Source organism: Dermacentor albipictus, chromosome 8, assembly GCF_038994185.2.
Source record: "Dermacentor albipictus isolate Rhodes 1998 colony chromosome 8, USDA_Dalb.pri_finalv2, whole genome shotgun sequence".
Lineage (NCBI taxonomy): Eukaryota > Metazoa > Arthropoda > Arachnida > Ixodida > Ixodidae > Dermacentor > Dermacentor albipictus.
The window spans coordinates 15,586,306-15,613,586 of NC_091828.1; the positions used below are offsets into that span (position 1 = coordinate 15,586,306).

The 27,281-nt window shown below is 47.8% G+C and overlaps 1 protein-coding gene and 1 long non-coding RNA gene across 3 annotated transcripts in view; one reads left to right on the forward strand and one right to left on the reverse strand.

Annotated features, from left to right (window-relative positions):
* The window catches only part of LOC139048624 (uncharacterized), a 106,617-nt gene extending 91,354 nt beyond the window's left edge, over positions 1 to 15,263 (forward strand). The window contains exon 2 of the long non-coding RNA XR_011507832.1: positions 15,002 to 15,263. This is a non-coding gene — a long non-coding RNA (uncharacterized lncRNA). The remainder of the gene's footprint in view (positions 1 to 15,001) is intronic.
* Nup154 (nuclear pore complex protein Nup154) overlaps positions 1 to 27,281 on the reverse strand; it is a 265,616-nt gene that overhangs the window by 150,595 nt on the left and 87,740 nt on the right. For both annotated transcript variants that reach the window (XM_065425126.2, XM_065425125.2), the window contains exon 4: positions 26,122 to 26,371. In XM_065425126.2, coding sequence (XP_065281198.2) covers positions 26,122 to 26,371 — 250 coding nt within the window. The remainder of the gene's footprint in view (positions 1 to 26,121; positions 26,372 to 27,281) is intronic.

Consider the following 27,281-nt stretch of genomic DNA (forward strand, 5'->3'; position numbering starts at 1 on the left):
GGGTGGGTTAAATGCACATTTTCAAGCAGAATAGGTATACAAGTGGTCCATAGCCTTATTGGTCTGTTTTACGAGCGGTGTAAGACAGACTGCTGCACTTGCACAATTACAGTAACTGAGATAAAATTGTGCGAAGATAAGGGGAACAATGCCCAAGTTTATGTGCGATGGTAAATGCATGTTGATCAAATACAGCATCAAAAAATTGTGAACAAGTGTTCGAAATTATCATGCTACTGCTATTGTAGCTACTGAGATTATTCAGGCCCGATTCTGATGAGCCTGATTAGCTACTGAGCTGAAATTATCACGCTACTGCTACCGTAGCTACTGCTATCGTACCAAGAGAAGGAAAGCGCAGTAGAGAACGGCAGAAGACTAGATGGAGTGACGAAATTAGGAAATTTGCGTGTGCTATTTGGAATCGGTTGGCGCAGGACAGGGGTGATTGGAGATCGCAGAGAGAGGCCTTCGTCCTGCAGTGGACATGAATAGGCTGATAATGATGATGATGATGATGATACACACACACACACACACACACACACACACACACTGAGCGAAAGGTCAGACTGTCAGTGGTTTGCCACACCCCCCTCCCCCCCCCCGCACACACACTAGAAATAGTTGGTATGCCACTGCATGTCTTTTACTGCCGCAGCACATCAGAAAAAGCTCTGAAAGGCCTGCCAGTACACTTATTAGGCAGATCGGTGCTCATCTTGTGACAGGAGGCAGCAGGTGCAGGCGCGTTTAATTAAGGAATACATACTGTGTCCCGTGACAATTGCCTCTTCCCACGCTTGTTGAGCTTCACCGCAATAATTTGCGCACGCTTCATAGCATTATATTGCTGTAGTGAGGCGAAGCTGACTTTCAGCATTATGCAACGCGTCGTGCTTTCCGAGCTTCAAAGCCAATTGTGAGGACCACAAAGGCGGAGTCAGTGCCAGTGCTGACAGCGGCAAATTCTTTCAATGAAAAACATGGCAAAGAACGGCAAGAAGCTTAATAGCGAACGCAGAAGCAGCTAGGCCTAGCGTTGCTGCGGTGGTGGCCACGGCTGCCAGCGGATCTGCGTGCGAGCGCCGGTTCGAGGGGCAACGAGGTAATCAGAATGGCAGTGGTGGTGGTGGTTTTAGTAATGCCATTTTGGACCAGCCATGATGGCAAAAAAGTCCGGAAAATCGGATGGCGAAGGGTTCTTGCATCAAAAATTTCAGCCGTTATTATACATAGGCTCTATGGGGTACGTACGTGGTGGTGCTGCGAAACCGTCCGAATTGTCGGGCGTCCGGAAAGTCGGTCGTTGACTAAACACTGGCAACTCTTCCTACTCGAGCCGGCTTTACCGCGACTTTCTTTCCCTTTCAATAAAATTATAGCTAATTTTCCCTAGTAGAAGCACAAATTCCCTGAGTTTTCCCCCGAGTTTTTCCAGACTATTGAAAATCCCTGAGAATTCCCGGTTTTCCCAGTTGGTAGACACCCTGAACCTGTTCCTGCCTTTGCTAATCCTTGGTACACGCAAGACAACAGGCCCATATGTTATGCCTGCGGTATTCCCGGCCATGTTGCACGACTCTGCTGCTGCCGCACTCTGATGGGTTTGCCGACGTGCAACCTTTCCACGACACTTATTTCAGCCAGCAGTCGAACAGACCACCAGCCGAGCCCGTTGGGCTCTGTGCATTCAAGAATACGACATACGCATCATCTACCACTCAGGTCGCAAGCACACTGACGCTGACGCTCTGTCACGCTCTCCGCTGCCAGCCGACATGGCCTCCCTCTCCACCATTGAGGCGGTATCCTCAGTCGACATCGACACCTTCGCATCAGATCAGCGCAAGGATCCTTGGATGGCCTCTCTTTTGGATCTCCTTTCTGGCTCACCTGCATCTCCCATCTCTCGCTCCCTGCATCCCCAGGCTGCCCATTTCGCTGTCCCGGATAACCTCTTGTATTTTTGAAACTACCAGCCCGATGGCCGCAAGTGGCTGCTGGTTATCCCTAAGACTTTGTGTTCTGACATGTGCACGTCTTACCATACTGACCCACAATGTGCACACGCAGGCGTTTTGAAGACATATGAGTGCCTGCGGCAACGTTACTACTGGCGAGGAATGTTTACTTTTGTCCAAAAGTTTGTCCGCTCGTGCCCGCAATGCCAACGCCGCAAATCTCCGCCTCATCCAGCCCACGGTTTATTACAGCTGCTTCTGTGCCCTGCTCGTGCCTTTGACCGTGTGGGAACTGACCTGTACGGGCCTTTACCACTAACACCCGCTGGCAACCGATGGATTATTGTTGCAGTTGACCACCTTACATGCTATGCTGAAACTGCTGCCCTACCTGCAGCGACCGCCAGTGACATTGCATCCTTTCTGCTCCATCTTTTCATTCTACGCCATGGCCTACCTCGGGAGCTGCTGAGTGATAGAGGCCATGTGTTTCTGTCGCAGGTGGTTCAAGCTCTGCTTGCTCAATGCCACATAGTTCACCGGACCACCATGACATACCGTTCTCAAACTAACAGGCTTACGGAGCGTTTCAATTGCACCCTTAGTGATATGCTCGCCATGTACGTTTCATCGGAGCTTACAAACTGGGACATCATCCTCCCATTTGTCACGCACACATATAATATGGCTACACAAAGTACTACTGGAATTCTCCATACTTTCTTCTTTACGGTCGTGATCCTTCCCATACCATCGATACGGTTTTGCCTTATACTCCAGACATGCCAAAGTGTGCTCCCGTTTCAGCCGTCGCCCCATACGGCGAGGAATGCCGTCAATTAGCTTGAAAGTTCACCCCCGCCGACCAACAACGACAAAAAGCCAATCATGATGGCGACACTACAAATCCGAACTTCGCTCTCGGCACACTTGTCTTGTTGTCCATGCCTTCTACCACGTCTGGACTTTCAACAAAACTTCTCTCGCAGTAGCAGTATGACGGACCACACCGCATCGTCGAACGCACCTCTCCGGTCAACTATGCCATAGAGCCGCTTACACCGACATTCGACAAGCGCCGCTGTGGTCGGGATGTTATTCATATTCACTCCCTGAAACAATTCTATGACCCGCTCGTCTCCACGTCGTATGTCGCCAGGATGGCTCCGCTTTTGCACCGGGGGTAATTGTAATGAAGAAGAAGAGCACAAGGACAAGGCCAGCCAGATCGTCTGTTCCATGCCTGCAGTACAACCAGTGGGCCAGCCGGAACGCCAGTGCTTAGCACGAGTGTGAGCCGTTCGTGCAACCAGCTATTCTTGCTCTGCACCACCTGCCTTCTCGGTTACAAACAGACGCTACCATTTGAACTGTTCAATACACCCCATTACAATGGAAACTCTATGGCGCAAACACAGCGGTGGGTCGTTCCATCGTGTGGGGCAGCAGAACAACAAGCCTCAGAGATCAGCACAACAACAAGCTCCATGCACCCTGTGCATTTGCACATGAAGCCACAGCAACATACACATCATTTCGACGCCGTGCCAGAGAGCGTTGTGGCGTCGTGCAAGCGAGAATTCGCGTCATGCCAAAACTTGGATAAAAAAGACGCTGAGTGCTTAGCATAGAAGAAAGATTAGACATTGTTCGTGCTATCAAACGTGACGCGAAAAGTCGGCACTGGCATGCGACAGGGGCCTACAGCTGAATACAGTGTGTGGCATTTGGAATGCGAAGAAGTTGCTCGGCAGCACTGCTGCAACTGCAAAGAGATGTCGGCTACGGGGTCTGATTTTTCACCATCGATGCCTCTATTGTTGCCAAAGTGTCACCTAGCGACAGTGATAAGGACAAGCCAGAAAGTGACAGCACGGGCGATTCAGGCCCTACAGTGGCAGAAGCTGCGCGTTACGTCAGCCTCATGAATGCAATCGTTGTGACGAGAACAGCACCCCGCAATGAAAAGGTGCCCCACGACTTCTGCAACGCTACCGTGCCTGTGCAAAGAGAATCATCAGCCTGGTTACGCCCACTGCAGGGCAAAGGCTTCTTCTCCCATATTTCTCCAACAACCCCGGTCATGTACTAATTGTGGCCATGCCGTCCCTGCAAATTTCTTAATCTCATCCGCCCACCTAACTTTCTGCCGTCCCCTGCTACGCTTCCCTTCCCTTGGGATCCAGTCCGTAACCCTTAATGACCATCGGTTATCTTCCCTCCTCATTACATGTCCTGCCCATGCCCATTTCTTTTTCTTGATTTCAACTAAGATGTCATTAACTCGCGTTTGTTCCCTCACCCAATCTGCCCTTTTCTTATCCCTTAACGTTACACCTATCATTCTTCTTTCCATAGCTCGTTGCGTAGTCCTCAATTTGAGTAGAACCCTTTTCGTAAGCCTCCAGGTTTCTGCCCCGTAGGTGAGTACTGGTAAGACACAGCTATTATACACTTTTCTTTTGAGGGATAATGGCAACCTGCTGTTCATGATCTGAGAATGCCTGCCAAACGCACCCCAGCCCATTCTTATTCTTCTAATTATTTCTGTCTCATGATCCGGATCCGCAGTCACTACCTGCCCTAAGTAGATGTATTCCCTTACGACTTCCAGTGCCACGCTGCCTATTGTAAACTGCTGTTCTCTTCCGAGACTGTTAAACATTACTTTAGTTTTCTGCAGATTAATTTTTAGACCCACTCTTCTGCTTTGCCTCTCCAGGTCAGTGAGCATGCATTGCAGTTGGTTCCCTGAGTTACTAAGCAAGGCAATATCATCAGCGAATCGCAAGTTACTAAGGTATTCTCCATTAACTTTTATCCCCATTTCTTCCCAATCCAGGTCTCTGAATACCTCCTGTAAACACGCTGTGAATAGCATTGGAGAGATCGTATCTCCCTGCCTGACGCCTTTCTTTATTGGGATTTTGTTGCTTTCTTTATGGAGGACTACGGTGGCTGTGGAGCCGCTATAGATATTTTTCAGTATTTTTACATGTGGCTCGTCTGCACCCTGATTCCGTAATGCCTCCATGACTGCTGAGGTTTCAACAGAATCAAATGCTTTCTCGTAATCAATGAAAGCTATATATAACGGTTGGTTGTATTCCGCACATTTCTCTATCACCTGATTGATAGTGTGAATATGAGAATATGCAAGAGAAATGAGAATATGAGAATATGAAAGAGAATATGCAACGCCAATGTGGAATCCGCCATGCAAGTGTTTGCCGAGAAGAGGGGGTTGGCTGAAAACCTGGCTCACAGCTTCAGCAAGTTTGAGGCCGCTGTCGTCATGGCATCAAACGAAAATAACACGTTTGTCACATGAAGTAAATAAATATTGCATGTTTTACCCCCTTTCATCGCACTCTCTCCGAGTTCCATTTTTACAGGTACCGTATTTACATGATTGTAATTCGACTCGAATATAAGTCGACCCCCCCATATCGCGTGACAGGAAAAAAAAATGAGCATACCCTAGGGCGCATTTGATAACGAAAATTTATTAGTCAATGACATGGTGACTGGACTAATCGTCTTCACTAGTACTGCCATCGTCATCGTTGCTCCGCTCCCACAGCACGTCGTGGTCCAGCGAAATTTCACATTTGACAAACGACCGCACCACGAGATCTTGTGGAACAGCAGCCCACGCCGAATACTCCCAACCACACGCAGCCGTCAGGGAGGCTCTTTTTACAGGTCCGGTTGGCGTAATTTCGCGGTATTCTGCCACCAGCCACTCGTACTCACGGCGGAGCAGGGCCTTAAAAGGCGAAGGTCCTGGCTTGTTACATGGCCATGTCGCACTTCACTGACAGGGACCGATCACGCATTTCAGCGACGTACTTCGCAAGCTTGGCCTACAGCTCCAAAAAGCGTCCAGACTTTGGCATGTGGGAAATTCCTCACTTGCCGTCACAGGTGAAAATTTCACTTCACTGCAGTCGCCACTCTCGCACCACCCGTTCAGAAACAGAAATTGCGGCCCGCTGCGCAATGATTTGTTTCTTCGGTGTAAAGGTTGGCAGCCCTCTTGAACGCTGCTGTGAACGAGTGCCGAACGATTAGTGGGCCTGGAGCACTAATGACGACTGGGGAAGCATAGAAGTAACACGTAGCCGGCAGTCAAGTGGAACGCGTCAAACCAATGCCTTTCGTCAAGAAAGCTAAGCGCAACAGGCTAAGAGAAACCGGCGAGCGATGCCTGCTCTTCCATCAACTACCGATGCTCCCCGCAAGCACCGCCATTCTGAGGGTGCCACCACAAATAGGAACAGCGCCGCTTCCATCAACTATCGCCACCCCCCCCCCCCCCCGCCTTGAGTGTTGCGTGCACTGTAAAACTCTCAAAAATGTTGAAAAACCCTTCCAAAAAGTGAACAAACACGCAAGATAGCGAAAAGACATGGGTAGGGCCATAGAGCAAACATAAAATCGTAACTACGTTGTAGCTCCCGTTGGTCTCGCATGTTTGGTGGCGCCATGTTTTGGTTTCGATTGTAAGTCGACCCCCCCAACTTCAAACTTTCAAATTTAAAAAAAGGGGTCAACTTACAATCGTGTAAATACAGTAAGCGAGCGATCTCATGCTATTTCAGTTACGCAGTACTATCATTTAGTACATACTTTTTCCGAGCTCCGGCCAACTACAGTTCAACGAGGTTTCACTGTACAGGAAAGGTGCTTACAATAATTGAAGTTCAAGTCAAACACAAGCGCATGAAATAGATATTGCGCATCGATAAATAAAGATTTAGTAATTGACACATTAAGCAAATGTAGGAATGACATACCGTATAGTGTGGAATATAGGTCGAGGTTTTTTCCAAAAAATATTACTAGAAGTTCACCCCTCGACTTATATACCGGCCCTTAGCACAACATGAATAGTCGTCTGGCAACATGTAGGAGCGCAGACCTTTCGGCATCCGCATCGTTATCGCCTCCATGGTAACCGACGCGGCCCAAGGTTAACGAGGCCTGCGCATTTGGACCAACGCCATCTTCCCTTTTTGAGTAGCGATCGTTCCTGGCGTTGCTAATTTCCCAACAACCTGCAAAATGAGTACGAGTACTCGACGTCAGTTCCCCGCGGCATTTAAAAAGAAAGTAATCGAATATGCTGAAATGCATGGGAACATGTCTGCCTAGCGGCAATTTGGCGTCTCGGAAGAAAGTGTCCGGTACTGGCGAACGCAGAAAGTCAAGCTGCTTGCCTGTAACGCACGGAAGACGTCCTTTCGCGGGCGCCACGCGGTGCACCCGAAGCTCGAAGACAAGGTGGCGGATTTCGTCGGTGAGTATCGTGCCAGATCTTTGCCAGTGAAAGCAGAACTCATCCGCCTCAAAGCTATTGAGATAGCCCAAGAATCTGGACTGCCCAAGTAACAATTCAAGGGCTTCATTTATTGGGTTCGTCGCTTCATGCGACGCAAGGAATTCGCACTTCGACGGCGCACATCAATCTGCCAGAAGCTGCCAGAGGCATACGAGGACAAGCTGGTCGAATTCCAGCTCTATGTTATCCGTCACCGACAGCAGCATGGCTACATGTTAGGACAGATCGGCAACGCTGATGAAATGCCAGTGTGATTCGACATGCCGTCGCCCACCGCAGTGTGTGAACACGGCGCAAAAGAAGTCAAGCTTCTTTCTACGGGGAAAGAGCATTCGCGCTTCACGGTGATGCTCGCGTGTACTGCAGACGGCAGAAAGCTGCTGAAAGAGGCTTCCCCGCGGGATGTTGTTGTTCGCGTGAATGAAAAGAGCTATATGCACGAGGCCCTCACGCTCGATTGGATTAAGACCGTCTGCAATCGGTGACCCGGCGCACTTCTGCGGTGTCCAAGCATGCTCGTCTTGGATGCCTTTCGCGGGCACTTGACCGCAGGTGTGAAGCAGGCACTCCACGACGGGAGGACGGAACTCGCCGTCATTCCGGGAGGCATGACGTCAACACTTCAGCCACTGGACGTCGTGCTCAACAAGCTCTTTAAAGACCGTGTCCGTGAACAATATAATCAGTGGATGGCCGGCGACAACCCGACGACCCCAACCGTCCGGCTGCGCAGGCCGCCTCTCGCCACTGTGGCCACATGGGTGTCGCAGGCCTGGCGCTCGCTGCCCGACGATATGGTGGTGCAGGCATTCAAGAAGTGTTGCATTAGCAACTCCTTGGACGGCACCGAGGATGACACGTTGTGGGATGCAGCCAAAAAAAAAAAAGCAGTCGTCTTCGGGCGAGAGTTCAGACAGCTCAAATGAATGAGCAGGTGACGAGTCTGGCGGCACCGCTAAATAAAACGAAGTGTTGTGCCTTATAATTTTTATGTTGACTTCTTTGCTTCAATGTAAGGGGGTCGACCTATATTCCGCCTCGACCTATATTCCGCATTATACGGTATATGAAAGAACATGAAGTTAATGTAGCAGATAATTAAAAACAAAAATATGCTTACAATAAGCTAAGTATACGTTCTGGCGGAGTGGTTGAGCGCACTCTTCTATTATTATGCGATGGTTTGTAACTGGTGTGGGGTTCTCCTCCCGTACTCTTGGGACAAAGGGACGACAACACAGTAGTGCAAACAACCACAAGGGCATTTATTGCACCTTTCATAGATCAATGCCTGCTAGCCGAGTTGCTATCCACAAAACGTACCGATGGGGTACGCGACAAATCTAGTAGTCCGACTCACTACGACCGGATAGCGAGCGAATATGTTCGCCCCATACTGGATCCCAACGCCTGGTCGTTCGCCTGTATGGTCACATGAATGGTGGCGCGTTCAAAGGCGGCCATGCGAGACGGTCTCGCAGAAGCATGGATCGGTGCACGCACAGCACGGCACGTCCGCACTGCTTGCTGTACTGAACCAAAGAGGGCGCGCCTTATCTCTCCCGCACCCAAGTAACCCCGCAGCAGCGCAACCCTCGCGCCATCTCTCACACTGCGCTTGTACCACTCCGACCGCCGCGGGCACCAGGCCACGCGGCGAAGCCGCGCTGCAGTAGCTATGCAGCAAAACAAGATATCAGGAGACGCATGAGAGTCGCACATCCCCACACTGGTGTTCGTCGAATCCCCGATGACGTCGAAAAACAGTCTTTGTATTGTCAGAGATTATTTTTGAGCTGTTGCTGCTTGCTCACGGGGAGACTTGGATCTGCGTCAAAGTCTGATACGGGAACTATGATCGTCGGGATAGAGGCGGCAGAATCTGAGAGGACAAACGCACTGCTGGTTTCTGCGATTCCTTCGACGTGTGCAATCGGCGTGCCCTTGTTGATGTGCTTGAACTCATGGCTGAAGTTTGTCAGCATCACTTTCGCTTTCCCTCTTTGGAGTCAAGCGACCGCTCCTGCGCTGCCAATTGCACGGTCAAGCAGTTGACGTTGTTCGCCCTCGACGACGCCTTCTATGTCAGCGGGTGTTTTGGTGCTGACGGAAATAACAATGCTGGAGCGAGGCGGGATGCTCCCTTGATCTTCGAGCACACTCGAGGTGTGGTGACAACGAGAGCTCTCCGGTGGTATCGCTTGATCTTCCGACAGCGTTATCGACTTCCACTTGATGTCGATGATTGCGCCATGTTGGTTCAGGAAGTCCATGCCAAGAATTATGTCTTGTGAACACTGTTGGAGGATAACAAAGGTGGCAGGGTAAGTAACGTCATGAATGGTAATTCTTGCCGTGGAAATTCTAGACGGCATTATGAGGTGTCTTCCAGTGGTCCAAATTTGACGGCCTTCCAATGCAGTCTTAACTTTCTTCAAATGGGCAGCGATAGGTGCACTCATGATTGAGTAGTCGGCTCCTGTGTCCACTAAGGCGGTGACTGCGTGGCCGTCGAGACACATGTCGAGGTCGGAGGTTCTTTGCCTTGCATTGCAGTTAGGCCTTGGAGTCGGATCACAGCTGCGTTGCGTTGACTTGTGGCTGGTACATGGTGTCGTCAGGTCATCTTTCGTGGCGTATTCTTTGCTTCCAGACTTCGTCGGGATGGCGACATCTCGTTGATATGTCGTCAAGACAGGCGTTTTGCCTTCTTAGTCAATGGCGGATCTTTGTCAGTTCTACAGAAGGCAACCGCACCTCCATCAGTTGCTGCTTTTAGTTTTCCAGATATGGGCTTGCAGAGCAGCCCCAAGCTGGGCCAGTGTATGGTCGGCATTATGGGGACAGGTAGTGGCCGGGTGAGGGTGAACGGGGCCGTCGTCGTGGGCTCCCCTGACTGGTGGCTAGGCAGTCAGAGATATCACCAGGCCGTTCACCTTGCTGCGAGTACGGCACGTTGACGGCGAACCCTCGCAGTTCCAAGTCATGGTATGGGCATTGGCAGTAGACGTGGCCCGCTTCTCCACAGTGATAGCACAGCGGGCGGTGGTCGGGGGCACGCCATACATCTGTATTCCTTAGGTAGTGGCGCATGGTGACAGACGGGCGAGCTGGTGGTGGCGGACGACGGCATTGCGTCATTACAAGGCTCTGGTAGGGGCGACGGCGGTGTAGGTCATCGCTGCCAGCATGGGAGGCGGCGATTCGGGCTGCACCTCAGAAGCTCCCAGTGACCGTCGAAGTCCGTTCTTGACCATGTCAGTGACCGAGGACACCTGAGGTTGCGACGAAGGTACGTCTTGTGCAGCTATTTGCCCACAAAGGCCCTGATGGTCTCCTGGAGGTTACCGGGGTCCAGTGCTTGGATTGCACAGTGCAGCGTGAGCACTTGGCAGTTATATTGCCTAATGCACATTTCCAGAGTTTTCTGAATCACAGTTGACTCTGTCAAGAACTCAGCCACGGTCTTCGGTGGATTGCGGACCAGTCCGGCAAGAAGTCCTTGTTTTACACCTCGCATCAAGAAGCAGACTTTTTTCTCTTCAGAGATTTCCAGGGCGCCGTGCCAGAAAAGACGGGTCATCTCTTCCATGAAGGTGGCGATGGTCTCATTAGGTAGTTGCCCTCAGGTTTCCAGCAGAACTTGGGCCCTTTCTTCTTGGACAACGCTCATGAAGGTCCTCAGCAGGTTACTGCAGAACGGGTTCCACATTATAAGGGTGGACTCCCGGCTCCTGAACCAAGTCCTCACGGTACCTTCCAAGGAGAAGTACACATGATTTAGCTTACCCTCAGAGGTCCAGTTGTTGAAGGTTGAGGTCCTTTAGAAGGTATTGAGCTAAGTTTCCGGGCCCTCCAACGAAGCTCCACGGAAGGCAGGGGGCTCTCTGGGTTGTTGAATCACAATGGGGGACGCTGGGCCTCCAGGGACACAGGAGGTGGCTTAATGCGTGCGCAGACATGCGCGCACAAGTGTCAGCGCTCCCTACTCTCTGCGCCAGCTCTACTCTGCGGAAGCCTCGTTGTCGCCGGCGCTACTACACGCGCTGCTGCTCGTGCAAACATAACAAAATTTGGGGTAAAATCACTAGGTGGTCGGCGGGGGGAATTCGTTATTTCCAGGGCACCTCCTGCCACCACTTTGTTATATAGAGGTCACAAATACATGTGGAGTGACATGGAGTGACAGCGAGGAATGTAAAAACTTTGGAGTATTGAGAAATTCATTGTATGGAGGTGCGTTAGAGGCAGGTTTACCTGTATCGAAGTTTAACTGCACTCCTTTGGTACTGCCATCGCGGTGTATGATCTACGCTTCACATGCTAGTGCAAGAGAATGGGAATTTTTTAGGACATCGGAAAAAAGAAAGGAAAAGCTACATAGTGCCTATTTTTGCCTACATTTACTGCAGCATCGATTTATTCCTTCGTAGGTAGCAGCAGTGCACATCAGAAGATGCAAATTTGTACATGGCAGTTGGTGTGCACTGCCATTTAGTCAGCAGTTATGCCAGGTTTTCGTCAGGTATGCAGCATCAACTAGGTTTCACAGTAGACTGTGGGAGCATCGGTAGAATTGGTTTTAATCCTCGACAGCTTCCATCATGTTTGTGACTATATGGGCATTGCACTGAGTCAAAGCGAAATTACTGTTTGCCACAATTACTGGACTGAACCCACAGTCGCCATCGACATGGTAACAGCTGCTGACTACACAGTCCTGAAAGCACTTGGCCAATGTGCACCCAGTCAGAACGACACTATTGTTGCTGCAATCGCTGGAAGTTTAAACCATGGTCGTTTTTGACGTAGTAATAGCTGTTGGCTATGCACCTGAAAGCATTCGGCCTCACATTTTAATAATATCAGAAACGTGGCTTAACCCTGGTGTACGTGATTCTGAGGTCATTCCTCCTTCATACAAACTGCTCCGTAAGGACAGAGGATCAAGAGGCGGCGGTGTCGCGATAGCAATTAAAAATAATATAAAGTCCTTAGAACTTGATGGCATTCCGGACCATGAAAGTTTATGGTGCAAAACAACATATTGTAACAAGAACATAACTATAGGGGGCATTTATCGGCCCCCACATGCAGCTCCGGACTTCATCAATCAGATTCATGATTACCTCTCAAAACATACTAATTCTAGATCAAAACTTATTATTGCCGGGGATTTTAACCTTCCCGGAATAGACTGGAACAACCGCTCGCATGACTGCCGTGATGTCTCAAGTTCAGAATCACTACTAGACTTGGCATTTACATTTTCACTGAGCCAAATGGTGACTGATAAGACCCGTATCACTTCAGCATCATCATCTTTACTTGACTTAGTTCTTATAAGTGATACATTAGAAGGATCTTCCGTGTCCATCGAGAATGGCATTTCAGACCACAAAGCGCTTATTCTAACCTGTCCCTTTTCAACGATGAGAAAACACAAAAAACCACAACCTATATACTTCAAAGATTACACACGCGCAAATGATCCAGCTGTACTAGGTTTCCTAGAATTCCAGTTTCATTCATTCAATGAACTAACAAATGTGCAAGAACTCTGGACGCGTTTTAGAAATATTGTTAGGTACTCCGAAAACACCGTCATTCCTAATAAAAAGAAACGCGTTAACCGAGAATACCCATGGGTAACACGTAAAATTATCCAACTAAATAGAAGAATAAAACGACGGCGGAAAAAGGGAACCACGTGCACGTCAGACGATCTTATCGGTACATTCAAACAAAAGATATCGGAAGCAAAAGCCCGATTCTTCGACACATTACGTTCGTTTATGGCACATGACCCTCACAAATTCTGGCGATATTTGTCAGATGAACGAGAAAAAATAACGCAAATCAAAATCTCGGATCATGTTATTCAGGATCCTGAACACATTGCAAAAGAGATGAATAACTTCTTTCAAACAGTTTTTACGAAACATGCTACAAATGCTGCTTTAACACCTTACGATGTCAAAATACCAATGGAAGAATTAACTGTAAGTGAAGAGGGCATACTGTCTCTATTGCATAAGCTCGATATTAAGAAATCTACCGGCCCCGATCAAATTTCTAACTCATTCTTAAGTCGGTACGCAAGTTGGACATCAAAGTATCTATTTAAAATATTCACTCTTTCCCTATATTAAAGTTCTTTGTCTGTCTGTCTGTCTGACTCTTTCTCTTCAAACATCAGTGCTACCAGACGATTGGCGCAAGGCTGCAATAATTCCAATACATAAATCGGGCTCGAAATTAGATTTAAATAACTACCGTCCAGTGTCATTAACAAGCTCATGCTGAAAAATAATGGAACACGTAATATTTAAGGCCATAATAACTCACCTAGAAACAAACGAACTCCTATATAAACAACAACATGGTTTCAGATCAAGCCTGTCAACCATAACCCAACTAGCAGAGTTAACTCATGACATAGCTAACGTACTTAATAATGATGGCCAATTAGATGCAGTTTTCTTAGACTTTTCTAAAGCGTTTGACGTAGTTCCGCACCAGGATTTAATCTCAAAATTATCGGCTTTCAGTATTAGTAATAAAATAATATCCTGGATCAACAGTTTTTTAAACAATCGTAAACAGAGCGTTTCAATCGATAGTAATCTTTCACAACCACTCAATGTCTACTCCGGAGTACCTCAAGGGTCAGTTTTGGCACCACTTTTGTTCTTGATGTACATAAACGACATCCAGTTTTGCGTTAATGAACTCAATTCAGATGCGCCTGTTTGCTGATGACTGTGTCGTGTACACAGTCGTACACAACCAAGAAGACCAGATAGAACTTCATAATTCACTTCAAACAATTCACTCTTGGTGCAACACTTGGGGCATGAAACTGAACACATCAAAAACACATTACATGTCTTTCACAAATAAGAAACCCCCGCTTAACTTTTCATATTCGATCGGAAGGTCAACAATCAACAAAAGCAACCAGGTAAAATACCTAGGCATTAAACTCACACCTAACCTTAATTGGGAGCCTCATATTTCGACCATGTGTCAAAAAGCCATAGGCAAACTGTGCTTTTTAAAAAAATGACTGCGCGCTGCACCACCACACCTCAAACTGAATGCGTACAAAACACTAATAAGACCATGCCTAGAATACGCTGATCTAATCTGGAGCCCTCATCAAAAATGCCTTATAAATAAAATAGAACGCATACAAAAATTAGCAATTAGGTTTGTATATTCGGACTACAAAAGGCAGTCCAGTGTCTCGGGTCTGCTAGCAAGGGCTAACCTAAAACCCCTCTCGCAGAGAAGAGCAATTTCGCGACTAAAATTCATCTATCAATTATACCATGGTCATTTCCAAATAGCACGTTCTCATTACCTGCAAGATCCTCCAAAACGTTCAACCAGACTTAATCACTCCAAAACAATCTATCTTCCCCCAAGTCGTGTTAATGTTCACAAGCATTCCCTTTTTCCGTCGGCCATTTCCCAATGGAACAAGTTAACTAACGATATTGTGTGTTGCAATAACATCAACTCTTTTATTAACTGCATTCAGTGTATTGACTTGTAATTATGATTTTTTATTGCATCTATGTACCACTCCTGCACGGGCCGTGAAGGGCCTGCAGTATATTCAAATAAAAAAAAAATGTGCACAAAGTCAAAACAAAAATTTCGAGGATGTTTGGGCTTCACCTTTAAGGGGGGAGGCTACACTTGAAATACAACTTTTTTATTTGTGGACAGATCTCAACGAAATTTTCACACATTGTGTATTTTAATATGCAGATTCTAAAAATATAATTAATTTTGCCATAGGATAAGTAGTTTCTGATATACTCCAAAAGCATTGTATACGCTGAGTCCTTTGTTTGGAGGAAAATTAGCTTCTAAACAGAAAACCCTAACACAGTAATTTGAGTATAAATACTATCTAGGATGTTCAGGGAGTGCCATAAGGTATTTTTCAATGTTCTAGGCTAATCTGAGCAAGAGTTAGAGCTCATCAAAGTTGTGAGAAAAAAATGCCATCTTGACATGTCAAGCATGTGACCCATTTCAAAAACTTTTTGAGAAGAGTGCTGCTTTGAAAAGGTGCATATTGCTTACTGCATACATTTATCTTTCTGGCAAAAAAAAAATTATGTTGATAGCTGAAATAGGACAGAAGCTATTTTACCTCCAAAACTGGAAGTCTGTCGGAATTGTTGTTTTGAGAAATCAAGAAAAAACGTTCTGCAACATCTTTATTGAGAACATACCAATAAAATCTCAAGGAAATTCACTAGGGGCATAATCTCGATACATCCTATCTTTTTGCCGCTTTTTGGCCAGCTTCCTTGCGCTCAAAGAGGCTTCTCGCTTCTTGCTGGAGTTAGCACTTCGAAGGTCCGGCGCTCCGGACGTTTTCCGGCGCTCGCTGCGCGCTCGCTACTTTCTTCAGTCGTGAAGGAAACGGTGCCTGCACGATCTGTGCCAACATGCGTGGCGTGGGCGGACGAAGTGTTGACGCTAGACGCGCCACTTTGCAGCTCGGAACTCGATCCGGTAGAATGTCCAGGCAGACCAGCAACAGGCAACTCCGCGAGTATGACAGGCCTAGCCGCCTTCCGTCGCGCATTGCACAGCCGCTTGACGCGTAGTAGCGTTGAGACGACAATCTTTTCCAGCCATCCGGGCAGCGAAATGTGCATCTTATCAAACGTCGCGAAGCAAGCGGCTGAACAAACGTAGACAGCGGCGCGATGAAACCAGAGATAAACAAACGTAGCGAGACGCGAGAGCGGTCGAGCGCGCGCCGACGAGCACCGGACCAATAGGAGCGAGGCGCGCGGGGGTGTGCGCGCTTTGGCCAATCGGCGGCACGGACGCATCCTCCAGAAATGACGCGATAGCGTCGGTTTCCCTTCACCGACGCCATTTTGGATTGGTGCAAAATGCGCACAAAGAAAACAGCTTCAAAACAAGCGCAAGATGGCGGCCATCGGCCACCGCGTTCGCAAATGGTGACGGCGCGAAGTTTGAACATTTTTTGACCAAATTTTGCTGATTTCGCGTTCACCCTGGCCCCTTTAAGCGCGATTTTTTATTATTTTCCGATTAAATTTAGCTTCTAGATTTCGCGGAGGGATTCTTGAATGTATAAACGTAGCGAAAATGCACTTTTCCGAAAATCGACTTTTTTGTGATTTTTTGCCGTTTCAAGACCCGCGTCCCCCCTTAAGGGGGGAGAGGCTACACTTGAGACTTTTTTTTTATTTGTGGACAGATCTGAACGAGTTTTTCACACTTTGTGTATTCTAATGTGCAGATTCTAAAAATATAATTAATTTTTCCATAGGATAAGTAGTTTCCAATATACTCTGAAAGCATTTTATAAGCTGGGTCCATTGTTTGGAGGAAAATTAGCATCTAAACAGAAAACCCTAACACAGTGGTTCGAGTATAAAGACTATCTAGAATGTTCAGGGAGTGTCATAAGGTATTAATCAATGTTCTAGGCTAATCTGAGCAAGAGTTAGAGCTCACCAAAGTTGTGAGAAAATGCCATCTTGACATGTCAAACATGTGACCCATTTCAAGATCTTTTTGAGAAGAGCACTGCTTTGAAAAGGGGCATATTGCTTACTGCATACATTTCTGTTTCTGGTAAAAAAAAAAAAATTATGCTGATAGCTGAAATAGGACAAGCTATTTTACCTCCAAAATTGGAGGTGTCAGAATTGTTGTTATGAGAAATCAAGGAAAAACATTCTGCAACATCTTTATTGGGAACATACCAATAAAATCTCAAGGAAATGCACCAGGGGCATAATCTGGATGCATTCTATCTTTATGCCGCTTTTTGGACAGCTTCCTTGCGCTCAAGGACGCTTCTTGCTGGAGTTAGCATTTCGATGGCCGGCTTCCTCCTTTGCTCGCTGAGATGCAGTGCCGGGAATATTCATCTGCAGCTGCTCTAGAACTGCAGTGGACGCAAGCAGGTCCCCAGTGTTTAAGCTTAGGACAGCTTCCACAACAGCAGCTTGCACGGCAAAGAGATGCATGCTGTTCCTTTGGAACACTCCAAATCACCGAGGGAAGGTTCTCATTCGAATTGTGTCTTGCTCGCTGGCATCTCTAGAGCAGCGTTTTTTCAGATCGCTGCGTATACACAGACAGCACTGCTTCTGGCACACGTTCTGGCAAGTTTCAGTGGTGCCTGGGTTTAGGATCTCCCTTTGCTCTCGCAGCATTGTGACGACAGAACGTTGTCAGAACATTGCTGAGAGCCCGTACTCCTTGGTGGGGTCCTTGAAAGCTTAGAACGACAGAAAGCTGAGCTGGTTGGTAAGGATGCATGTGCTCCTTTCAGTTGATAGTCGGCAATCGTGTTGTCCACTTCTCTACTCTTGTGTTCTGTCAGAACGCCTCACCTTTTTTTGCATTACGAGTCCTTGAAAGCATCACCGCTTTCTAGCCGCACCCTGGACACAGCACGAGTCCAAGGAACTCTTGTACGATGGATAAATCCACGATTGCAAATTCAGTTCCGCTGTCGTTGACATCCTTTCTCATGTCGACACCCAGCAGCTTGAACTTTTGCACAATTGCTGACTGCGACGCCAGGCATGTTTTCCGGTGATCGCTGCGCACTCGCTACTTCAGTCGTGAAGGAAACAGTGCCTACACGATCTCTACCAGCACGCATGGCGTAGGCGGACGAAGTGTTGACACTAGACGTGCCGGTTTGCCGCTCGGAACTTGATCCGGTAGAATGTCCAGGCAGACTAGCAACCGGCAACTCCGGGAGTACGACAGGCCTAGTCGCCTTCTGTCGCGCATTCCGTGGCCGCTTGACGCATAGTAGCCTTGACACGACTATCCCCTCCAGCCATCCGGGCAGCGAAATGAACACCTTATCAAACATTGTCGCGAAGCAAGCGGCTGAATAAATGTAGACAACACAGAACGGCGCGATGAAACCAGAGATAAACAAACATAGCAAAACGCGAGACCGGTCGAGCGCGCGCCAAACAGTGCCAGACCAATAGGAGCGAGGCGCACAGGGGTGTGCGCGCTTTGGCCAATCGACGGCACGGACGCATCCTTCAGAAATGACGTGGTAGCGTCGGTTTCACTTCATCGACGCCATTTTGAGCTGGCGCAAAATGCGCACACAGAAAACAGCTTCAAAACAAGCGCAAGATGGCAGCCACCGGCCACCACGTTTGCAAATGGCAACAGCGCAAAGTTCGAACATTTTTGACCAAAATTTGCTAATTTTGCAATCCCCCTGGCCCGTTTAAGCATTATTTTTTTTTTGATTAAATTTAGCTTCTAGATTTCACGGAGGGATTTTTGAATGTATAAACATAGCAAGATGCACTTTTCCAAAAATAGACTTTTTTGTAATTTTTTGCCGTTTCAAGACCCGCATCTTCCCTTAAGAGTGGAACGCACTAGCACTCAAAGATCCACGAGTGCTTCTCACGCTTCCCGGCAACTGCAGCTTATGTAACCGTAATGTTTACCAGGAAACGGTGGCAGCGAAAGCTATGCACGAAGGCGACCTTTATGATTCTTTTTTTGATGGTGTGCAAGGAACCGAGGAGGCCGCACCGCTCCTACTAAGACAGACCTTAAATGGCAGCTGGAAAATGCTATCACATTAAAAGGAATTTCTGTATGAGTTTCTGCGTAACAGAATGACATTTTCTCGTATAGTACCGTGACACCTCGTTAAACCGTAGTTAGCCGGAGCCCGGAAAAAGTATGTACTAAACAATAGTACTGCTTAACCGAAATAGCGTGAAATCGCCCACTTACCTGTCAAAAACAGAACTATGAGAGAGTGCGATGTAAAGGCAGAGAACATGCAGTATTTATTCACTTAGCATGACAAAAGTCTTATTTCCGTTTGATGCCGCGGCGGGTTAGCAGTGACAACAGCGGCTTCAAACTCACCTAAGTTACGAGCCAGCTTTTCCGCCCACACCCTCTTCTCGACAAACACCCGCATGAAACTGACATAACGCGCAACTTCTGCCACTGTCGGACATGAATCGCCCATACTTTCACTTTCTATGTCGTCCTCATCCCTGTCATTAGGAGACACTTCAGCAATAGCAGAGGCAACAATGGCAAAAAGCAAAACGTCGAAAAGTTGAACCTCGTAGCCGTCGTATTTTTGCTGTTGCAGCAGCACTGCCAAGCAACTTCTTTGCATTCCAACTGACACACTTCGTAGTCAACGGTTCATCCCTCTCGCATGCCAGCGCCAACCTCTTCGTGCCACATTTGATAGCATGAACAATGTTTAATTTCTCTTCTATGCTGAGCATCTGGTTTTTGTCCCAGCTCGCATGACACCACAACACAGGCCACAATGCTTTCCAGCTTTGGCACTGCAAATGATGCTGATGTCGATGCAGCTTCACCTTTCGAAGTGCCCTCTGCATTTGTGCTCGGAGGCTATTCCAATCTCTGAGGCTCATTGTTTTGCTAGGCTGCCGTACCACCGTGATTTTGCCACAAAAGCTGGAAACACTACGGGTTAACCGATACGTACGCAATGAGCTGCTACAATTTATGCGGATACATAGCGCATTATATTCAATGGCAGCTGTCTCGGGGATTTGACTTCATTACTTTTAACATGAAACTACTGTTTAAAAGGAATGCAGCTTTTTGCACACAAGACAATGACGATGGAGAGGCTGAGACACATGAGCACAGAACATGTGAAAAGGAGCTCGATGTATTAGAAATGAAGCTCACTAAGGTGACTGTTTGGGCATGTTGGTAGGACATGAATGCAGCTTTTTGCGCACAAGACGAGGACGAAGGAGAGGCTGAGATGCACGATCGCAGAGCATTCATGCATTCATGTCCTACCAACATACTCAAACAGTCACCTTAGTGTTTAAGCAGGTACAGTTTAACAAGGTTTTATTATATTCAGATTACAATCCAACGCTATCATGTCTGTAGGTTGTGTATAGGCATACTTTACGATTTTTCTGACACATTTTACTTGGAGAAATTCAATTAGTTCAGAAACTTCTTTCCACTACAAAAAGGGCCTGCGTGGTTGGGTACACAGTAAAACCTCGTTAAACCGTACCCGCTTAAACAGTAGTTTCGTTTTACAAGTACCGTAAAAACCGGAATATAGGTCGAACTTTTTTTCAAAAAACCATCGCGAAAAGTCGACCCTCGACTTATATACTGGACATTGGCGGAACAACTACGGAAGTCTTGCAACAATGGGCGGATGAAGTAAACAGCCGCCTTCGCCATCGCCATCATCAGCAGCGTGGCATTGGTTCTTTATTCTATGGCGTGGTGACATTGTGGCATCGGCACTTTGCGTTTCCACTGTCGCAAAGTTATATTAATTAAAGGCTGAATTTTCATTTTGTTTCAAAATGAGTGGAAGCCGACGTCAATTCACCGTCCCCTTCAAGAAAAAGGCGATTGAGTACGCGGAAGCCCACGGCAGCCTGGCGGCACAGCGCGAACTTGGAGTATCCGAAAAGAGCATTCGGTAGTGACGGAGGCAAAAGCAACGTATTACAACTTGCAGCAACCAAAAGAAAACGTCATTTCGTGGTCGGTTCGCAGCGGACTGCAGAACTGTAAGGCAAGGTTGCGGAGTCCGTCCGAGAGCTGCATGTAAGATCGCACGCGCCTACGGACTGGGCAGCGAGAAGCACTCGTCATCCGACTCTGATCAAAGGTGTTGCTCTGATTCGGAGTAGCGCTTGCGGACTTCGTGCCCTTCTGTGTATTGTACGCCCGACGAATTTTTAACAGTATCGTGCAACCGTCGACTCGCGTGTTTGTCAGCACCTTATCACGGCACGGAGCGGCGAAGTAGCGAATGCGCGTATCTCGTTTGTTTCGCTGCTCAGCACCGTTAATACGGTGTTGACAAGCACGCGGGTCGATGGTCGCGCGATACCGCTAAAAACTTGGCCAGGTGCACATGCGAGCAGCATTTAAATAAATACTGTCACCATTGTGCAACCCGCTGAGTCGCATTTGTTTGTAGGTAAGGGTGTCATGTCTTTCGGTACTTTTGCCACTAATAAGATTTTTTTCATTTTTAGAATTCATTAGTTGGGGGATCGACCTATATTCCGGTCCGACCTATAGTCCGGTTTTTACGGTAGTAAAGTCAAATCCCCGGCTCAGTGGCCATTGAACATAATGTGTTTTATATCCGCATAAACCGTACCAGCTTATTGCATACGCATCGGTCAAAACGTAGCGTTTCCACTTTTCGTCGCGTTCCACTTTCCACTTTTCGTTGCGCATTGAACATAATGTGTTTTATATCCGCATAAACCGTACCAGCTTATTGCATACGCATCGGTTAAAGGGACCCTGAAACGATTTTGACGATTTTCTACAAACGTACTGAGTCGTTAGAGTAGGTCCTTCTGATCATTAATTGACACACCTAAGTGCTATGCGTAAAGCGTGTAATTTATTATAAGGTTTTAAAAATGCACATCGCTGCCGATCGCAGCACGCTGCTCGGCGGAATTTTAAGCCGCCCCTACCCATATGACGGAAATCACCCATATGACGTCAGTGGGGTGAGCTATCCGATTGGCTGACTAGGCCGCGTGATTGATAATTTTTCCAACTTTATGGTGAACAAATAATCTTCGTAATAGTTGGAATGTTAGTTCATTTGTTTTTATAAAAAGAAAGTAACATAAAGAGAATGCACAAGAACAATTTTTCAGTACACTTCAGCACTTCCGGCACACAGCAAGTGTCGTCTGCTTGTGTTACAACGTACTCCATTTTGACGAGAGCTCCGCGGTCAGAGTCGGTCTCAGTCTTTTCGCGAGCACTACATTTCGACTTTGCTGCCTTGTGGACTGCAAACCTAGCAACTGGCAATATGTTAAGCTGCGACATCGTGTCCCTCTGCAAGGCAGTATACAAGCGAACTGGCTGCTGCGCATCGGACTGCCGGTATCCATCGGCGCCAGGATTTGCGCGTTTGTGGCCGTCACTTTACACCGGAAGATTACTAACGCAATAGCGTTTCGCGAGTCCGGTATTGGGGCAAGTGCAAACGCAAGCGCAGGGGGACAGGGTCTGGCCGCTTGACTGTGCCGGGATGAGCCACGATATGAGCAGAAGGGCAAATGTGAATGGTCTGCACGGTGCAGCCACCTGGTGGCACAGAGCTCAACCATACACAGTAGCAGTAACGAAGTGTATTCTTCTTTGCTGCTGGTGTGTATTTTTCGCAGGAGTGTAATCATCAACACGTTGTTTTTATAAATGTTTAAAATGTTTTACACTTGGTTAGAGCAATATTAGCGCTTTGTTTGACTGGTTAAGCGCTGCGCCAGCAAGTGTCTGGACCGTGCAGACCGATCAGGCTGCTCACGTACATCTACGCTAAAGTTCCTTCATCAGCTTTAGTTTATGCCTCCAGTCATTTGCCGAAATTGCCAGCTTGCCTGTGGTTACCCGAATACCAGACACGTTCGGCGCTACGACAGAATGCTCGCAACGCATGCTGCTTCGATAGCTCTCGGTCGACGGCCAAGCGGCTAGCGGAGAGGTCTCGCGTGCGAGGGGGCGTGCTCCAAAACAACCAGAAGTGAACGATGTGACGTCGCATCGTGACGCTGAACCAGTGAAGGCAGAGCTTAGCACCGCTCGCTCGGCGAGCGAGTTGAGGAGGAAAAGCATAGCTAGGGAGGAGGGTAACTTCTAATCGCTTGCAGCTCCATTAATACGTAACGCTTCACTTAAATTGTGGTACGAATGTTCTACTGAAGCTGTACCCTACGCGCCTACAAAATTTGTACGAACCGTTTCAGGGGCCCTTTAAAACGTAGTGTTTCCACTTTTCGTCGCGCAAACACGGCGATGCGTGGTCTCCATTGGGCAGCCCGGCAAAACAACAAGCCTCAGACATCGGAACAATGGCCTCAAAGCATTCTGTGCGTTTGTGCGTGAAGCCACATCAACATCAACATCATTTCGACGCCGTGCCAAAGAGCGTTGTGGTGTCATGCAAGAAAGGACTCGCGTCATGCCTAAGCTTGGATAAAAAAGACGCCGGGTGCTTAGCATAGAAGAAAAAATGAGACATTGTGCATGCTATCGAACATGACACGAAGTCGGTGCTGGCACGTGACAGGGATCTGCTGTTTACGGTGTGTGGCATTTGAAATACGAAGGAGTTGCTCGGCAGCGCTGCTGCGACAGCGAAGAGATGTCGGCTACGAGGTTCGACTTTTCGCCATTGTTGCCTCTGTTGTTGCCGAAGTGTCGACTAGCGACAGTGATGAGGTCGACACGGAAAGCGACAGCATGGGCGATTCAGGCCCGACAGTGGCAGAAGCTGCTCGTTACGTCAGCCTCATGAATGCAATCATCGCGACGAGAACAGGGCACAATAATGTAACTATTCCAAACGAAAAGTATTCCAAACTCCGGCACCCGGCAATGAAAAAGGCGCCCCGGGACTTCTGCGCACTACTACGCGCTTGCACGGAGAATACGTAACGCCGAGGAATCTGCCATGCGAGTGTCTGCCGAGTGAAAGGGGCTGGCTGAAAAGCTGGCACACAGCTTCAGTAAGTTTGAGGCCGCTGTCTTTGTGCTAGGCGCCGTGGCATCAAACTGAAATAACACTTTTGTCGCGCGAAGTGAATCCAGTCAAACCTCGATATATCGAACACGGATATATCGAATTATTGCGTATATCGAACACTTTCTATATCACGTGGAAAATCGCATGCATTTTTAATTTTTTATTTCCAACGGGGCCGGATGTAAAATGGATATATCGAACTCCGCCGCCCCAGACCAAGTGCGCTCTTGACAGGAGGCGAGCTTTCCCGCAACACTCTCGAAGATAGCGGCGGCGCGATGGGCGTTCCCGACTGCTGCGTACGACAGCTCCCACGCGCGCCCGCGCCCCCGCCGTGCGCGCTTGATTGAGGCGGCCGTGGAGCCAGTTGGAGCGCTTTATCGGTGCTGAGCCACACAGCATGTGCATTGAGGACTTCGTTGGCGGTGACGACAGCACCGGAACAGTGTCGGAGTTAACAGACGTGAGATCGCGGCAGAAGTGACTACTGAGCAGCCAAACGAAGACGATGCCGAGGATGATCCAGCAAGCACTGATGTTGCCCCGCTCCCGACTGCAACTGAGGCTGTAGCTGCTTTGGCCGTTGTACGCCGCTACTGCGGCGCAATAGAAGGCACTGGACCGTCTCTTGTGGACCGTTTGGACATGTTGAGGACGCCGTCGTCAAGCACGCGGTTGCCAATATGAAGCAGGCTACGCTGCTTCAGCACTTTCAGCGAACGAAATAAATACTTTGTTTGAAGCTTCATGTGAGTATCTATTGCGCCACGATTGGTTCATTGATTGATTTGTGCTAGTTTTTGACGCATTTTCTACAAGATTTTATATATCGAATTCTGGCTATATCAAACTATTTTACGATCACCGCGCTGTTCGATATATCGAGGTTCGACTGTAAATACTGCATGTTTTTTTCCCCTTTCATCGCACTCTCTCCGAGTTCCATTTACGACAGTTAATTAAGTGGGCTGTCTCATGCTAATTCGGTTAAACAGTACGACCGTTCAGTACGTACTTTTCTCGAGCTCCAGCCAACTACGGTTTAACGAGGTTTCACTGTACATGATTCGTAATGATTATTCCCGAAACGACGGTCGATGCCAGACGTCAACACCAGCTTTTCTGCAACACAGAGCCCCTAACACTATCGCGTTAAAAATGCTGTTTGCCTCAACTGCGGCAAGCTTACACCACGGTTGCTACTGATGCGATCCTGGCTGGTGACTATGCAGTCCTGAAGGCATGCGGCCAACGTGCGCCGAGTCAAAATGAAACTACTGTTTGCCACAAAAGCTGCAGATGAAACTGCAACCACTACCCCGCAAACTCAGATGGCGATTACATAGCTTTGAAAGCATGCAGCCAACACAGTGTCATGTGTGGTGGTAGATGCAAGAACGAAGGCTATTAGGCACTAATAGGCATGAAGCGCTAATGCGTTCCCGTCATTTATGTCATACATGTCAATGGAAACCCATATGGTTTCCACTGATGAAAACAACAATGTGAACTTTGCCAGTTTGTTTTGGTTGGACGCTAGCACTGCTCTCGCTCTTTTGCGTTTAATGCTTACAGCTCTCCATACTTGGAATGCATGAATGGATGTCTAAATTGACAAGTGTGGGGCCAAATACATCCAAAATGGTCACAGTTTGATGCCACAAAATAATGCATCCGTCTGCCTGGACCAGAGGACAAATCCGAATAATCAAATTTTCCTAATTACCATGGTTTTACAACATTACCAATATCCAATATCATATTTGTGTTATAACAATTAAAAGTTTTGCACTGCTAATTACTGTAGCAATTCTTGCCATGCTTAATGTTACTTTTTGTGCAGTATATCCCCTTTACGCATATCTACAATGCCTACGTTTGTTCACAATAACACCGAAGATGTACAGCCCTTGCTTATATGCCAGTGTCCTACCTGTCCTTGCTTCTTTCCTCTTCTATTATTATTTCCCATTTCTTTTAAGCGCTGGAAATGCATGAAATGTCTATTTTCCAACTAGTCTGGCTGTCCAGTTTAACTAGCCGACATAGCCTGACTAACAATATTGCAAGTAAATACTGAACGTCTGAAAAGGGCTTGTTGAAATGGTGCACATGCAGTGTGAATGAAATCAAGTAATGAACTATTCAACATATTGGCAACTAGAGAGTCCACTGGCAGCCTCCAATGCAAGATGTGCACAACCCACCAGTTTGAGTGATGACCACCAGGTGGGCCTGTGGAGACTCGGCAGGCGGTATCACTTGGATGTGTACCAGGACACGAAAGTTGTCGGTGTCCACCGTAGGCGCCACCCGTGAAGCCATCTGGACCAGCTGGTGGAGTTGCAGCGAAATCACCCGGCTGGCCTGATCACCCCGCACACCCAGGTCAAACAGCTGCAAGGTGCCCCTCTCGGAGCGCGTATAGAGCGCCTTCCGGCCATCATCCACCACCACCTGTCACACCAATGGTGGGCAAGACACAAGGTTGTTGTTGGAGCGACAGCACCTTCCAAAACTATCTCAAAGGTTTGCTGGCTACATGCGCTGAAAGCAATAGGCGATGTACAAAACATGGCACCTATGATGCATTTACGGCTCCCTAAGTGCTTCTGGCAAATGCAGCTAACAGAAGCATTATCTTCAGGATCTGTTTCTGTTATCCAGATAGCTGTCACAAGGGCTTAGATTTGGACACCACCTATTGTAGAACTGGAAACAGGCCATGGACACCATGTTTTGAACACCACCTATGCACCTGCGCTGAATTTGAGGCACAACTTGAGAACCACAGTCGATTGAATATTGCCACAAGTGTTGCTACACATTGGTAATTAGAGAAGACGAGCGCACAGCAAGACAAACATTTATTGAGGCGAACTTGTGCCCCACATAACTAAAAGCAACTAGCCCTACAGCAGCAACATGTGCGAGCATGGACAGCAATCGACAAAGAACGAGCATCTCCTATCTGCAGACAGTATTTAAAGGCTGTGAAGGAACGTGCATAGAACTATTGCGAGAGATAGCGTGAGTTGCCTGCCTGATACGATAGGCCCATCGTAGATACGAAGCTATCGCGGTAGGTTTGTGCAAGTGCTCACACGCGTTAACATCCATCATTTGAATGCCACTGGCACAGATGCAAAGCCCGAAAGGCAAGTGGCAATATGAACACGGCTCAAACACCGTCCTGCACTGGTATTTAGTTACAATATTGTCACGTGTTAGTGACAGTCAGGAACACAGTAGCGAAACTGTAAACGGCGGGGCGGGACACGCCACCGCAACGACAGTGGTCACAAAAATCAAGCCACGTTTTCCTCCCATGGTTTGTATTGTCACTTCGGCTGAGCTTCCACGGCAG